Here is a 16,021-nt window from a genome sequence, read left to right as displayed (position 1 = left end):
AGATCCTGGCCCACAACACACAGGTCTAGCCTTGAGCTCTCAGCTGAGAGATGGGAAATAGGTTTTTCACCATCAGTCTTTTGAAGCCAAGATTATTCACTGCATCAATCAGAGTTTTAATGCCTTTTGGTGTTGTTTTCCTTAAATTATTGTGGTCATTGTTATTCTCTTGATTTTTCTTATTTCTTTCTTTTTCCTTTTAGATGAGATTTCCCATGTTATTCTGCATTTGTCATAGTCATTATTTTTTGTGGCCCAATATTCCATTACATTTATATGGATACTTTTCCATTCTGTGTTTTCATAACACTACTCTTTCCTGGTTCCCCTCCTCCCATTCTGACTTCTACTTCCCCTCATCCTTTGTAGGGTCATTATCTCTGTCCCTTTTCCTTAACTAACTGTGGGTGTACCAGAAGGCACTGTGCTGAGTTCTCTTTTCTTTTCTCTTTATACTCTCTCAACTGGTGTTCTCATTAGTTCCCATGGTTTAATTATCATCTCTTTGTAGATAATTCCCAGATCTATGTATTTAGCCCTAGGCTTTCTCCTGAGCTCTTGTCCTATATTATGCCTTGCCTATCTGAACTGAATGTCTCATAGACATCTTGAACTAAACAGGCCCAAAATGGAACTCATTATTTTTCACCCCCAACTCATTCCTCTTTTGAATTTTTCTATTACTGCCCAAAGCACCATTATCTTTCCCATTACAAACTTGTGACCCCCTTGACTCCTTCCTCTTACTCACCTTACATATAGCTGAAGAGTTGGCACATCCTATTAATTCTATCTCCATAATATCTTTCACATATGTCCCTATTCTCTGTACTCATATAGCCACCCATCTGTTTCAGTGCCCAATTATCTTAATATTGGAAATTAATTAATAGTATATATTTTGACATCTGACAAAGGTCTAATCTCTCAAATTTATAAGGAGCTAAGTCAATTGTACAAAAAAAAAATCAAGCTGTTCCCCAATTGATAAATGGTCAAGGGACATGAATAGGCAGTTTTCAGATAAAGAATTCAAAATTATCAATAAGCACATGAAAAGGTGTTCTAAATCTCTCATAATTAGAGAAATGCAAATAAAAACAACTCTGAGGTACCACCTTGCACCTAGCAGATTGGCCAACATGACAGTAAAGGAAAATAATAAATATTGGAGGGATTGTGGCAAAATCAGGACACTAATGCATTGCTGGTGGAGTTGTAAATTAATCTAGTCATTCTGGAAGGCAAATTGGAATTATGCGCAAAGGGCTTTAAAAGAATGCTGTCCTTTGATCTAGCAATACCACTACTGGATTTGTACCCCAAAGAGATAATAAGGAAAAAGACTTGTACAAAAATAGCTGCACTCTCTGTGGTGGCAAAAAATTGGAGAATGAGGGGGTGTCCCTCAATCAGGGAATGACTGAACAAATTGTGGTACATGATGGTGATAAAATACTATTGTGCTATAAGGAATGATGATCTGGAGGATTTCTATATGAACTGGGAGAACGTCAATGAACTGATGCAGAGTGAAATGAGTAGAACCAGGAGAACATTGTACACAGAAAGTAAAACATTGTGGAACAATCCAATGTAATGAACTTTACTACTAGTAGCAATGCAATAATCCAGGTCACTCCTGAAGGACTTATGAGAAAAAATGCTCTCCACATTGAGAGAAAGAACTATGGAAGTAGAAATGCAAAAGAAAAACATATGACATCACTTATCACATATGGGTATGTGATTTGGGGTTTAGACTTTAAAAAAATCACTCTATAGCAAAAATGAATACTATGGAAACAGGTATCAAGTGATAACATTTGTACAACCCAGTGGAATTGCTTGTCAGCTCTGGGAGTGGGGAGGGAAAAGGGGAGGGAAAGAAAATGAATCATGTAAAAATGGAAAAATATTTAAAAATAAAAATTCTTTTAAAAGAATGAAAAAATATATATTTTGGGAGAGGCTAGATGTTTATTTCCACTAAAAACAGGTGTCAAATCACTCATGTATCAATTAACAAACTTGTAAAAAATTTTATTTAATTTATTATTTTATAACATTTCTCCATGATTATAGGATTCAGATTTTATCCCTCCCCTCTTTCTACCCCCCCTCCCATAGCCTACACACAATCCCACTGGTTAACAAACATTTTTTTTTTGTTTTGTTTTTTATATTTTTAAACCCTTAACTTCTGTGTATTGGCTCCTTGGTGGAAGAGTAGTAAGGGTAGGCAATGGGGGTCAAGTGACTTGCCCAAGGTCACACAGCTGGGAAGTGTCTGAGGCCAGATTTGAACCTAGGACCTCCCGTCTCTAGGCCTGGCTCTCAATCCACTGAGCTACCCAGCTGCCCCCTTAACAAACATTTTTAAAGCACCACCAACATCTTTTTTTTTCTTTTTTTAACCCTTACCTTCCATCTTGGAGTCAATACTATGTATTGGCACCAAAGCAGAAGAGTGGTAAGGGTAGGCAATGGGGGTCAAGTGACTTGCCCAGGGTCACACGGCCAATATCTCTTAAATAGCCTGTTGCAACAGCCTTCTAATTGGCACATGTACCTCAAGTCTCTCTCCTTTTCATTCTGTTCTCTACATAGGTTTTTAACCATTTCCAGAGCTTCATATTCTTCACATGACCCACGTTCAAATCTTTGTGCCTCCAGTTGCCATCTGAGAACCTTGCAAAAGTCATTTCACTACCCTAGACTTCTTTTTCTTCATCTCTAAAATGAAGGGGTTGGATTAATATAGTATTATAAGGTTGTTTTCAGCTTTAAATTTATGATCCAATGATCTAAGAAAAATTTACAATTGAGGTGCCAGAAAAAAATAGGATACCCACCAATAAAAAGAAAAAATAAAGACTATACAGTCATATTAGAGGTGGAAAAGCCTTTGAAAAAGCATATAATTTTAATATTTTAAATTGTAAAATGTTAAAAATGTAAAATTCAAGAATTTTTTATTCATAATTAAAAAGTATATATTCAAAGTTATAAGTTAATATTATATACTTTGGGAAAAACTAGATGTACATTCCCACTAAAAATAGGTGCCAAGGGGTACAGCTGGGTGGCTCAGTAGATTGAGAGTCAGGCCTAGAGACAGGAGGTCCTAGGTTCAAATCTGACCTCAGACACTTTCTAGTTGTGTGACCTTGGGCAAGTCACTTAACCCCCATTGCCTAGTCCTTACCACTCTTCTGCCTTGGAACCAATACACAGTATTGATTCTAAGTCAGAAGATCAGGGTTGTTTTTTTTTTTTTAAAAGAAAAAAAGTTGTCAAATCAGTCATATATCAATCAACCCGCGTTTTTAAAATACCTTCAATGTGCCAGATATTTTGCTAAGTGATAGCAAAGCCCTTTCCTTCAAGGAGTTTACATTCTAACAGAGAGAGCAATATATACTTCTGTAGGTATATAAAAAATATAAGATGGTTTGGGTTTTAATAGAAAGGGCACTAATGATTGGGTGGAATCAGAAAAGGCTCCATGTGGAAAGTGGCCTTTGTGCTATACTCTAAAGGGAATGAATGAGTTTTTCCAGGCACTGGGGAAAGCCAGTAGAAAGGTACTAAGATGGGAAATGGAGCATTTTATGTGTGAGGGTGAGCCACTGTGGCTGATTCTCCCAGTGTATGAAGGGAAATGATGTGTAAGAAAGATAGGTGATGAGTACCTGGAGAGGAAAGAAAGACCAGGTTGTGAACAGCTTCAAATGGCAAACAGAAGCATTTCTATTTGATTCTAGCAATAAGGAGGCTTTGGAGTTTATTAAGGAGGTGGGTAACAGGGTCAGACCTGTGCTTTAGGAAAATCATTTTGGCAGCTGTGTGGATGATGGATTGGTGTGAGAAGAGGCTTGAGGTAGGAAGCCCAATTAGAAGACTATTGAAATAGTTTAGATGGGAGATTGATGAGGGCCTGAACTGGAGTGATCACTGTGTGAGTAGTAAGAAGCTGATCTAATGCAAGATTAATTGAGGAAATAGAAATGAGAAACAGAAATTTGTCAGCTTATGTAATATGAGGGGTAAGTGAGTGTGAGAAGTCAAAGATGGCACTGAGGTCATATATCTTGTGACTAGAAAGAAAATAGACAGGAGGAGGTGAGTTTGGGGGAAAGAGAATAGGGTTGAAATTGGATATTTTAGGGGCAGCTAGGTAGTACAGTGAATAGAATACCAAGTTTAGAGTCAGGATTAGCCTCAGACATTTCCTAGATGTTTGACCCTGGGCAAGTCATTAAACCCAAGTGCCTAGCCCCTTCTGTCTTAAGAATTGTTACTGAGGCAGAAGTAAGGGTTTTTAAGGGGAGAAAAAAGGAACTGGATCAGTTGAGTTCAAGATATGGGTCTGGAGCTCAGGAGAGGGAATTAAAAGTGACTTACCCACAAGTGTCAGTCCTTTTTGACATACCCTTAAAATGTTAGTAATTAAGTACTGTCAGATATGGATGCTTAATGCTTCTTCATTCTTTGAAGGGAATGCTCACTTGGAGTTGTGTGTAGAGATTCTGTCTAGAAATGACTATGCAGAGTTGGATACACTGTGGCACAACTGAATGTACTAAACTTCTCTATTAGCTGCAATGCAATGACCCAGGACAATTCTGAGGGACTCATGAGAAAGAATGCTATCCACATCCAGAGAAAGAACTGTGGGAGTAGAAACACAGAAGAAATTGATCACAGGGTTCGATGGGATATGGTTGGGGATGTAGACTCTATATAATCACTCTATTGCAAATATTAATAATATAGAAATGGGTCTTGATCAATGATACATGTAAAATCCAGTGGAATTGCTCATTGACTATAGGAGGGAGGTGGGAGGAGGGGAGAGAAAGAACATGAATCATATAACCATGGAAAATATTCTAAATTAAGTAAATAAAAAAATACACTTTAAAAAAAGTTGAAAAAAAGAAATGACTGTGATGTGAAATCATAAGTCATCAATAAGTCTGAAGAAAAAGATGGAAATGTCAGCTAGAGCAATGAAGACATTAAAGGAATAATCACTAACAATGGAGAAGTTAGAAACATTTCTATTTGTAGATGACATGATTATATGTCTCTAAAACCCAGCACGTTTGATAATAAAAAAAATTAACTGGGATAAATTGATCCAGTAGAGTATTTGGGATATACAATTCTTGTAAATGATTTTTACTTTTATACATTCCCCCAAAAGAATCAAGGTTGATTGAGAGAAATACTTTTTATAATAACAACAAAGGGTAACACATATTTGGTGTTATCTTAAGACATGAAATCTGTATGAAGACAACTTCAAAATGCTTTTGACAAAGATAAAAAAAAAAAAACTGACCAAAGGGATGTCTTCGGCTTGTTGTTAGGTTGAACAATTATAGTAAAAATATGAATATTCCCTGGACTAATTTTCAGAATGAACACAATACCAGTCATAATACTAGAAGGTTATTTCTTTGGTGTGGGGGTGGGGAGGGTGGCGGGGATGTTGGGGTGTTGGGGAGAGATTTGGTTTAGACCTTTTGTGTTAGTATAAAGAAGACTGGCAGTATAGAAACAGATGGGCAAAAACATTTACAGCAAACAAAAGCCTGAAATCCAGAACCTATAGAAGCTATGTATTGTCTTAAGTGCTTTGCTGATTACATAAATCCTTCCAAGGAGGAAACTAGCTTTACTAAAGCAGATCAGCAATGGTTCTACAATTTATAGTCTTGTGATGTGCATGAGCACTAAGTTTGGTGACTTCTCCAAGGTCACACAACAAGTCACAATTTGAACCCAAGTCTTACTAACTCTGAGGGCAAGTTTCTATCCACTGTGCAGCTCAGCCTCTCAAGTCGTTTCTTGGAATTACTTAAAGTCATATGGGAACATAAACAGGAAAGGACATTTTAAAAAAGCAATAAAAAAGAAATCATGTCTAGAGACTTGCCTGATCAAATTTGTAATGTACTCTATAGCAAGAGTTATTAAAAAAACTTCCCAATACAAGAAAAAAAACAGATTGATGGAACAGAATAGAAAATCCAGAAATAGAAACAGTATCTGTCTGTCTGTCTGTCTGTCTGTCTCTCTCCCCCCTCCCTCCCTTTTTCACCCTCTCACCTTCTCTTCCTCTCCCTCTCCCTCCCCAACCCACGTGTGTATATATAAGTGTGTGTGTATGTTTACACACATTTACTTAAAGCACATATGGGATATAGTATATGTAGTTGTATTTGTATGGATTTGTGTGTATATATCATCAAAGTGCTTTAAAATACATCCAAACTTTTGGGATACTCTGTATATACATAGTTAGGTCTATGTAGTTTCATATATGTATACATTTTTATCTATATGTGTCTTATGTATATATGTATACACACAGTTAATGTTTGACAAACCCATGTTTTGAAAGACCTAGGGAACAGAATCAGTATCTGATAAAAACTGTCAGGAAAATTGGGTAGGAAAAACTAGGTTTGGATCCCTTATTCACAGCATATATGAAGGTAAATTCTGCATCTAAAAATATAAGTATTTTTTAAGTGTAGAATGCTAAAAGAAAAAGGAATTTGAGACTTGATCATGGTGAGTAAGATTTTCATGAATTAAGCAGATGGAAGAAATTCGTGGAAACAAAATCAATGCATTTGACAACTAAACAAAATTGGATTCTATACAACAAAAAAGTTTTATCTCTAGATTAACAGAAAAGAAGCAGACTAATAATAATATTTGTAGCAAATATATTAGACCAAAGTTTGATATCTATAATCAATAGTATCTGTATATAAGGACCATATAATTATATAGTATGCTTCATTTTCTCACAAGCATTCATTGTTAACTTTGCCTATAGCTTCAAACATTGTCTGGTCATTGGAGTAATCCCAGCCAAGTGGATTGAGACCCCTTCCTTGGATGGAGTCCAGCCCTGGGGATTCAATGAGCTGATTGGCCAGAGATGCCCTGATAAGAATTTTTTACAAGCACAGAATGGACTTTATCAACTCATGGCTAAAATGCAATTTCAATCTATCTATAATCAACAGACATTCATGAAACACCTATATTATGCCAGCCACTGTGTTAAGCCAAGTGGGTATGGCAGTCATTTTTTCTGTAGTATCTTTCCTATGCTGATATGTTTATATATGTTATCTTCCTGATAGAATGTAAGCTCTTTGAGGGGAGGTACTATTTAACTTTTTGTCTTTGAATCTCTAGCATCTAGCAAAGATTTTTTTTTTTTGCTAGTAGGTATTTAATAAATGCCTGTTGGATTATTTATTGATTCCTCACCCAGAAGTTGCTGACACTAATGACATTATAGGTTCCCATGAACATACATGTGTATACACATGTACAAATACAAGTATGTGTATAAAATGCATGTGTGTGTGTGTGTGTGTGTGTAGGATGTGGTCTTGAATTTCGAGTTAATTAGTACAGGAAAATCTCAGGTCAGGATATTCCTTCTAGCAATACTGATCAATACCTTCTTAATTTACAGTCTACAGAGAGTTATCTAGAGGTATCAACCATATGGCATTGTGGCAGATCATATTTCTGAGGGAGGCCTCAGTCAGACTGAAATGTAATTGGGAAATATTTAACAAAATAAAAATGCAATAGAATATAAATAATGTTAAAATGTGGTTTTCTCAGTCAATATGTAGCCAACAGGGATGCATATGTATGGTTTAGTATATTATTTAAGTTTGACACCACTGGTATAGAGCTTTGATAAATTAAATGGCTTGACCAGGGTGACATTAGGGGCAGGATTTGAAAATACACACTCACACTGGGACAACTAGGTAGCACAGTGTATAGAGCACCAGGCCTGGAGTCAGGAGGACCTGGGTTCAAATTGAGCCTCAGACATTCCTGAGCAAGTCACTTAATCCCCATTGCTTAGACCTTGCTATTTTTCTGCCTTAGAACTGATACTAAGACAGAAGGTAAGGGTTAATTTTTATTTATTTATTTAGTTTAGTTTAACAATTCAGTTTAACTTTTTGTTTTTATTTTATTTTTCATTTTTTAAGTATTTTTCCATGGTTACATGATTTATGTTCTCTCCTCCTCTTCCCTCCACCCTCCTGGAGCTGACAAGCAATTCCACTGGGTTATACAAATGTTATCACTTGATACCTATTTCCATATTATTCATTTTTGTAGCAGAGTAATCTTTTAAAACCCAAACCCTAAATCACATACCCATATAAAGAAGTGTTAAATCATATATTTTTCTTCTGCGTTTCTACTCCCACAGTTCTTTCTCTTGATGTGGACAGCATTCTTTTTCCTAAGTCCCTCAGGCTTGTCCTGGATCACTGCATTGCTACTAGTAGCAATGTCTATTACATTTGATCATTCCACAATATTTCAGTTTCTGCATACAGTGTTCTCTTGGTTCTGTTCATTTTACTAAGGATTAATTTTTTAAAAGGAAAAGAAAACACACACAAACACACCTATCTCAGGCCACTGCCAAGATTTCATTTGTCATAGCTTCTGACACAGTCTTGATGAACCACCTCTCCGCCTCAGGTCCTGAAGGTTTTAGACAAGTGAGAATAGTACCTCTTCCCTAAGGAAAGTCACTTTCCTCATTCAAGGATGGCCAAACACAAATCAAAACTACAGATTAAACAGAAAAGCTCTTAGAAGGGAAATGAAACCAACCTCTTCTTCAGAATGAGCAGAGAGTGAATAACACTCACAATGGAATTAGCCATATAAAGCCCCCTTCCCTGGAAGTATTTGAATGGCAGAACTAGGTTCAAATTCAGATCCTCTGACTATTAATACAATTCCCTTTCCACCGTGTCTCCCCATATTGTCTCTCAAGTCATTGGTAGCAAGAAATGAATTTGGACTACTTTGCTTCCGTTTGTTCTTGAATCATTATGCCTTTTTGGTCTTCTTGTTTTCTTACTTTCTTGTGTGTTTTAGGTGGTGGCTGCATACCCATTTGAAGCCAGGAGCAATTATGAAGTGAGCCTACAAGCTGGACAGTCGGTAACAGTCCTGGAGAGACAGGACAAGAAGGGGAACCCAGAATGGAGCTTCGTGGAAGTGAATGGACAGAGAGGTTATGTGCCCTCCAACTTCTTGGCCCGTGTTCCAAGCCCTACACCTTGGGGCTGGAGTTTGCCCACTGGTGACAGCTCCCTTTCACATATGTAGTAGGAGCAGGAGGAAGCTGTGAAGGATTTTCAGTCAGACAATGGGTTGATGTGAGTAGGAAGGATCTCAGAGCAGAACACAGGACTGGGTGGGTGTAAGACAAGGCAGTGGGAAAATAAAGCAAACCTTCTAGATGTGATATCTGCTGCCGCCAAGGAACTGAGGGGCATGGATGATGGGGTGAGTCCTTTGGAATGTCCCTCCATGGAGCCTCTGTGGGCAGAGAAGATCTATGAGGATTTGGCCCACTGGCCTGGAGTCACACATTACAAGAAGAATGTCTGAAAGATATCATGATGCTTTGGAAAGGGTTCTAGATATGACATCAGTCAACTGTGGTATGAATTCTGACTCTCCTAGGTTTTATTTATTTATGTGACTTCAAGTAAGTCAGTTATTCCCTATGGGTCTTCACTTGTAAACCGAGGGGGTTGCATTAGATGACCTCTGGGGTCCTTTCAGCTCAAAATCTGTGATAATGTGATCATAATGTGAAGCTCTCAGCCCAAGACCCGTGAAGGTAGAGACAGCTTCTTGGTCTAATGCATATCTGGCAAGTCTTCCCTTGGTCTTTCCTTTGAGAAACAGGCATAATTCATTTCTTACCCTTAGTCATATTGGGAAGATGGCTTTGGGAACTCTCAGGAGAGTAGAGGTACTGACAATAATATTGGGTGGGAGCATTGATCCCAGGAGGTCTTTGCCAAAGTGTGGTTGATTAGACAGCAGTTCCTCAGTATGCAGTATTCCTTCCTTCTTTCCTTCCCTTCCTTCCCTTCCTTCCCTTCCTTCCCTTCCTTCTCTTCCTTCCCTTCCTTCCTTCCATTCCTTCTTTCCTCTCCTTCCCTTCCTTCTGTTCCTTCCCTTCCTTTTTAAAATCAGCATCTAGGGGGCACAATACATTAGAGCACTGGGTTGAGAATCAGAAAGACCCAAGTTCAAACCCAGCCTCAGACACTATAGCAGTGTAGCCTTGGGCAAGTCACTTAGCCCCTTTTAGCTTTCATTTCCTCAACCATAAAATGAAGATAATAATAGCACCTACCTCCCAAGTTATCACGAGGATAAAATGAGATGGTATTTGTAAAGCACTTAACATTTGTAAAGCCTTTCACATATTAGGCACTATATAAATGCTATTTATTATTATTGTTATTATTATTATTTTAGCTTTCTAGAGAAGATTCAGGAAGGCCTAAAGATTTCCTCTTTATCAGCTGGGTTTTCATGAGTTAGACTACCTACAATTCAGGCATCATCCCCAGACATTTTGTGATTCTTAGAAGTAAACTTTCCTTAAATCTGGAACAAAATTAGAATTCAGATTATGAATCCAGCATATGTTTGGTGATTGTTTCAGGGAAAGCTTTGGGGGATGGGAAAGGACAGAAATCAGCCTCCAATTGCCACCTATGCCCCAAAGCTAGGCCAGGCAATCAGCAGTGTTTGTGTAGATCATAATTGGTCAGCTCTTTGATGTTGACTTGGAGAGACCATGCATATTTTCAGTGCTGGCTAGAATTTTGGGGCAAAGGCCTGAATATCCATAGTTTTAGACAAAGGTTAAAAAGTATTCCTTGCAAGACACATAGAGCAAATGGTAGATACTGTGGAAATTGTTTTTTTTGGAAAATTTTTTTAATCATAAAGATTAGATGGGACAAAATTAGAATGAGTTTCCAAGTGTGAGAAGAGGTGACATTTTGATTTGGGAGAAACATCAGATCAGTGTCCTGCCATTGTAGAATCTGAAGCAGCCTGAACCCTGCCTTCTGAATTAGCCACAGGAAAAATAGAGCCTCATAGTTATGGGTACCAGGAAATCACTTTCTGATATACTTCAATGCTGTCTAGCAATGAGGGGACCTCAGGCCACACAGTCGCTTTCACCTGCTCCAAAACTACTTTCTCTAACATTCCATGCTCACTGTCCTCCCTCCTTCTAGGGAAATGGAGAGAATAATGGAAGCAGGAAGTCCATTCATACAATGGGACCAACTTGTGTCCTATTGTAGCTTTGAACTAATCAAGATTTAGATCAATGGGGCAATTTTGAAGTTACTGCTGAAAATATATCAGAGGCCAGAATAAAATGAGACCTTTTGTTCTAGAGTATTAGTTTTGTTGAGTGTATTTATTTTATGAAGTTCTGTACAAAAGTTGAGGTTTTTTTAGACATGTAGAGGTTTTGAAAGATATCTAGAATATCTACACATGATAGTATAAATACTATTGTTTGTATTAATCAGTCAATATACATTTATTAAGTGCCTACAGAATGCCAGGCACTGTGCTAAGCTACTAAGACTAATAACTGAGGGCAGCTAGGTGGCTCAGTGGATTGAGAACAGACCCAGAGTTGGGAGGTCCTGGGTTCAAATGTGACCTCAGATGCTTCCTAGCTGTGTGACCCTGGGCAAGTCACTTAACCCCCATTGCCTAGCTCTTTCTCCTCTTCTGCCTTGGAACTAATATATAATATTGATTCTAAGACAGGAAGGTAAGGGCTTACGAGAAAAAAAAAAGACTAATAACCAGGAATAGCTAGCTGGCCCATTAGATAGACCACTAGTCCTCGAGTCAGAAGGACATAGATTCAAGTCTGGCTTCAGACATTTCTTAGCTGTGTGACCCTGGGCAAGTCACTTAACCCTGAATGTCTGTTCCTTAACATTCTTTTGTCTTAGAATTGATACTTTGTATCAATTTTAAGACAGAAGGAAGTTTTTTTTTTAAGATTTATATCCAGGTGTTATTAGTATTTATGATAATTTGGGGGAGACTAGGAGTTCAGATCTGTTATTTTCTCAGTGTATAGAATCCCTAGTATAGAATCCTTTTCCAATGCTAGGATGCTTCTGAGATTGGACTTGAACCCACATTTTCCTCCTTCTAAGGCCAATCCTCTGGTTCTCAATAACGATGATAATAACCCACATTTCCACAGCACTTTAAGGTTTACAAAGCACTTTCTTCCCAGTACTGTGATAGAAGCAGTTTTAAGTATTATTCTTATTTTAGAGTTGAAGAAACTGATGAGTGGTTAAGTGACCTCCCCAAGATCACCCAGTTGGGATCTGAGTATAGGAGCAATGCTCTTTCCCCCAAAACATGCTGCCTCTTTTAACCTGGGCTGAACTTCCACAGAAACCAGGAAAATTTGGGATGGGCTGTTCCAAATCATGTCTCACCACACCCAGTAGTAACAACGTGGGTGGGCAGCTCCAAACTCTCTGGGGAAAGCCTTTCTCCAACATGTGCCATAATAGAGGTCCTGCTGTGAGCTGAGGATAAGGGTGAGGGTAACCAATGAATGGAGCCTGGTCCTGGAGCCCTGATCAGTATCACTGGGATGGGATGATGCCCAAAGCAAGGTGCTACTCTTAACAGGACAAATGGAAGGAGAAAAGATGTGAAGCTGTGGGAGCTTAGGGCCAAATGCTGATGAGGCTTGCTGAGATCTGCCATGGCCCTTCTGGGGCAGATCAGGACTGAGGCAAGCTATGGAATGATGGACAGCCTCCTGCCTTCGGGTTCTTGCTTCCTCTGACTTACTTTATACTGTTTTTACTTTTTCCTGTTTTTGAAAATCTACCCTTGACCATATTTTGCCAGCTAGGCATCATCTTTCTCTTATTTTCCTGCAAATCCTTAGGAGAGTACCCAGTGGTCCTGTTCACTTTGGCCTCTTAAATGACCAATGGAATCCTTGTTCCCATGAACTATATAGCTGGATTAAGATTTGTTAGACTAAGGACAGCTTGATGGATCAGTGGATAGAGCACCAGGCCTAGAGTCAGGAAGAGCTGGGTAGGAAGTAGCTTCAGATACTTCCTGGCTGTGGGACCCTGGTCAAGTCACTTAATCCTAGTTGCCTAGCCTTTACTGCTCTTCTGTTTTGGAACTGATTCTTAGTATTGATTCTAAGACAGAAGGTAGGAGTTAAAAAAAAAGATTTATTAGACTATGAGACAGCAGTCATTTGGAAAAAGATGGAGAGCAAGCCCTCAGGTATTTTTAGGGGACTTAATAAAATGTGCCTTTGTATTGAATCAGAGCCAGTGATTGCACTGTGATGTATTTATTACTCTATAAATATTTTTAAATTGGCAACATGTCTTAAGTACTTTTTGTTTTGCCAGGCCTTGAGCCCTAAAGGGCCAGTTAGGTTACATGACAAAAATGTCACAGAGACCTGGAATGATAGAAGCTAAATGCTTTTTGGGGGGCAATCTTATCTAAACCAATACCAAAGAGAGTTTAATTTTATGAATTGTTTATTTCCTCCCATAATCTTGTTATTGACCTGACTGTCATAACCAGGACCTAGAGAACCAAGTCTGTATATCTTGTTTGAATTAAATAAAGGGATTTAATTTTTTAAAAAATTATGTGCCTAATTGCATTAGGGGTTATTAACCTGGGGTCAGTTAACTAGGATGGGAAAGAATAAGAAAACTATATCTTTACTACAATGTAATTGATTTCCTTTTTATTTTAGATGCATTTAAGAACATTATTCTGAGAAGGGGTCCATGACACAAAAAACATTAAGAACCTCTTCTCTAGATCATAAATTTGCAGTTAGGGCCATTGTGTTCATGGCCTAAGAATGTGCCTTCATACAGAATTAGAACCATTGCACTGTGATGTATTTATTATTTGGTAAACAGATGTTTTATAATGTGCTGTTATTTGGGTTCTGAATTTAGAACTTAATTAGTACCATTCTTTCACTTGGAAAAGAGAAGATATGTTGAGTTTTATCCCTCTCCCTCCCTCCCTTCGGTGAATTATAATCTATTTACCTTCCTTGTGATACAACTTCTTGATCTAGGAAGTGGGAAAAATATTTTACAGAACATAGGAGTGAAAGAGAATGTGATAAAAAAAATAATATGAATGTTGTCTGGGTGAAAAAAAGAAATCAACTGTGTGAAAATTTGTTTTGAATTTCTTCTTGTTGGTACTAGATTACTGGGCTTAAATAATTTTACCAAGCTTCAATTTTTCAAAGACCTCTGAAATTAAAAGTGATGTTTAGAGACCATTGATTCCAATGCCTTCATTTATTTTATTTTATTTTAGAGATTAGGAAATGGCAGTCCAGGATGAGGAAAAAATTTGCATATGGCCACACAGTTCTGTAAGATTTTATTTTTTGCCCTCAAGCTGTTCCAGAAGGAAGTAGTACTAGAATATGTTAGGGTCAGCTAGACCTTGACAACTACAATACATTCCTTAATCCTTGGTCTGTTTTTCTACATCCTTTTCCTTAATGGATATAAAAATGTGTCTATTATTTAGGACTTCTAAACCTACAAATGCTAACCTGGGAAATGAATTGATATTGCTTACTAAAAATATGAAAAGAGAAAGATGTAAGACCTTAAAGTGAACATGTGATTGTTGGGTTAACCAAGAACATACCTTAAGACTATTCTTTGACATTTGTCAGGTTATTTAGAGATAAAATAACTGTGTAGTTCTTACTGACTTTTCTGTTTACCTATACAATCATTAGCCAGTTACCCTGTGTTGCCTTATGCTAAACTGCTGGGAAGATCTCTCCCTATTTTCAAAAGTACAGTAATGCCAATTTTAGCTCAAAGGGTTTTTTGCACCCTAGTTTCTAAAGATGACAAATTTCTGAATCCTAATCAGATAATAAGAAAAATGGAAAAAAGAAAATATTTATAGAAACTCTCTTTGTAGTGGCAAAGAACTGGAATTGCAGGGACATCCATCAATTGGAAAATGACTAAACAAATTGCAGTATATGATTGTGAAGGAATATTACTGCACCATAAGAAACGATAAACAGATTAATTTTTTTAAATTTGAAAGAACTACATGAGATAATAGAGTGAAACAAGAAGAATTTAGAGAACATCATATACAGCCACAGATTTAATATTTGAAGAATAACTTGTGAAAGTTCACCTCCAGCGAATGAACTGAAAAATGAAAACACAAACAACATAATCTATCTGTACATATCTGTTTGCCTGATGATGCCTTCTATGGTATGGGGAGAGGAGAGTGAGGCTGAGATATCTAGAAATAAATTCTATTAATAAAATATTTAAAAAAAACAACAGAAAGATGAATCTTCTAATACCATACTCTTCATTTCATTTAATCAATCATGGCACTAAAATCTCTGGGAACTAAGAAATTGGAACATTATTGTGTGTCAGTAATGAGACTTTTTCTGGATTAAAAAGGTAAAAGCAGGTTCTATTATTCTGGTCTTTCTACTCTCCATTTCCCCCTAGCCATTATTGATATTGGTGCCCCAACTGGAGAGCTACTATTGAGACTTTGGTGCCATAAACCTCCTGGGACATCTAAGAATTACTAAGTCCCACTAGATGTTCTGATCCCATAGGCCTCTGTGCTGCTCAGATAACTGGTGAAGAACAAACTGGAGACCAGAATTGAGAGTTGTTGAGTCATTGTTGACTCTTCAGGATCCATTTGCATTCTCTGGGCAAAGATAACTAGAATAGATTGCTATTTCCTTCTCCAGCTTATTTTACAAATGAGCACACTGAAGCAGAGTTAGGTGACTTACCCAGGGTCACACGGTAGTAAGTATCCAACATCTGATTTGAACTCAGGAAGACTAGTCTTCTTGACTTTAGGCCTAATGGTTCCATCTACTGTGCCATCTAGCTGCCCTCTATTATCTACAGAGAATATTCTTTAATTAACCTCATTAGAATATTGAAGGTTCATGTTTACATTATCCTCCCCCCAGTGTGGTGATTAATTAATTTTTTAAAAACCACTTATTTAGAGGGCAATTGCCATTAAATTTAAG

General features: G+C 37.5%; 1 protein-coding gene across 1 annotated transcript in view; it reads left to right on the top strand.

Annotated features, from left to right (window-relative positions):
• Positions 1 to 9,195, top strand: part of ARHGEF37 (Rho guanine nucleotide exchange factor 37) — a 54,518-nt gene extending 45,323 nt beyond the window's left edge. The window contains exon 12 of the mRNA XM_044661799.1: positions 8,962 to 9,195. Coding sequence (XP_044517734.1) covers positions 8,962 to 9,195 — 234 coding nt within the window. The remainder of the gene's footprint in view (positions 1 to 8,961) is intronic.
• Positions 9,196 to 16,021: the final 6,826 nt, after the last annotated feature.

Source organism: Gracilinanus agilis, chromosome 2 (assembly GCF_016433145.1).
Source record: "Gracilinanus agilis isolate LMUSP501 chromosome 2, AgileGrace, whole genome shotgun sequence".
Classification (NCBI taxonomy): Eukaryota; Metazoa; Chordata; class Mammalia; order Didelphimorphia; family Didelphidae; genus Gracilinanus; species Gracilinanus agilis.
Note: the sequence above shows the minus strand (reverse complement) of the source record. Positions and strands in the feature narration are given on the sequence as shown.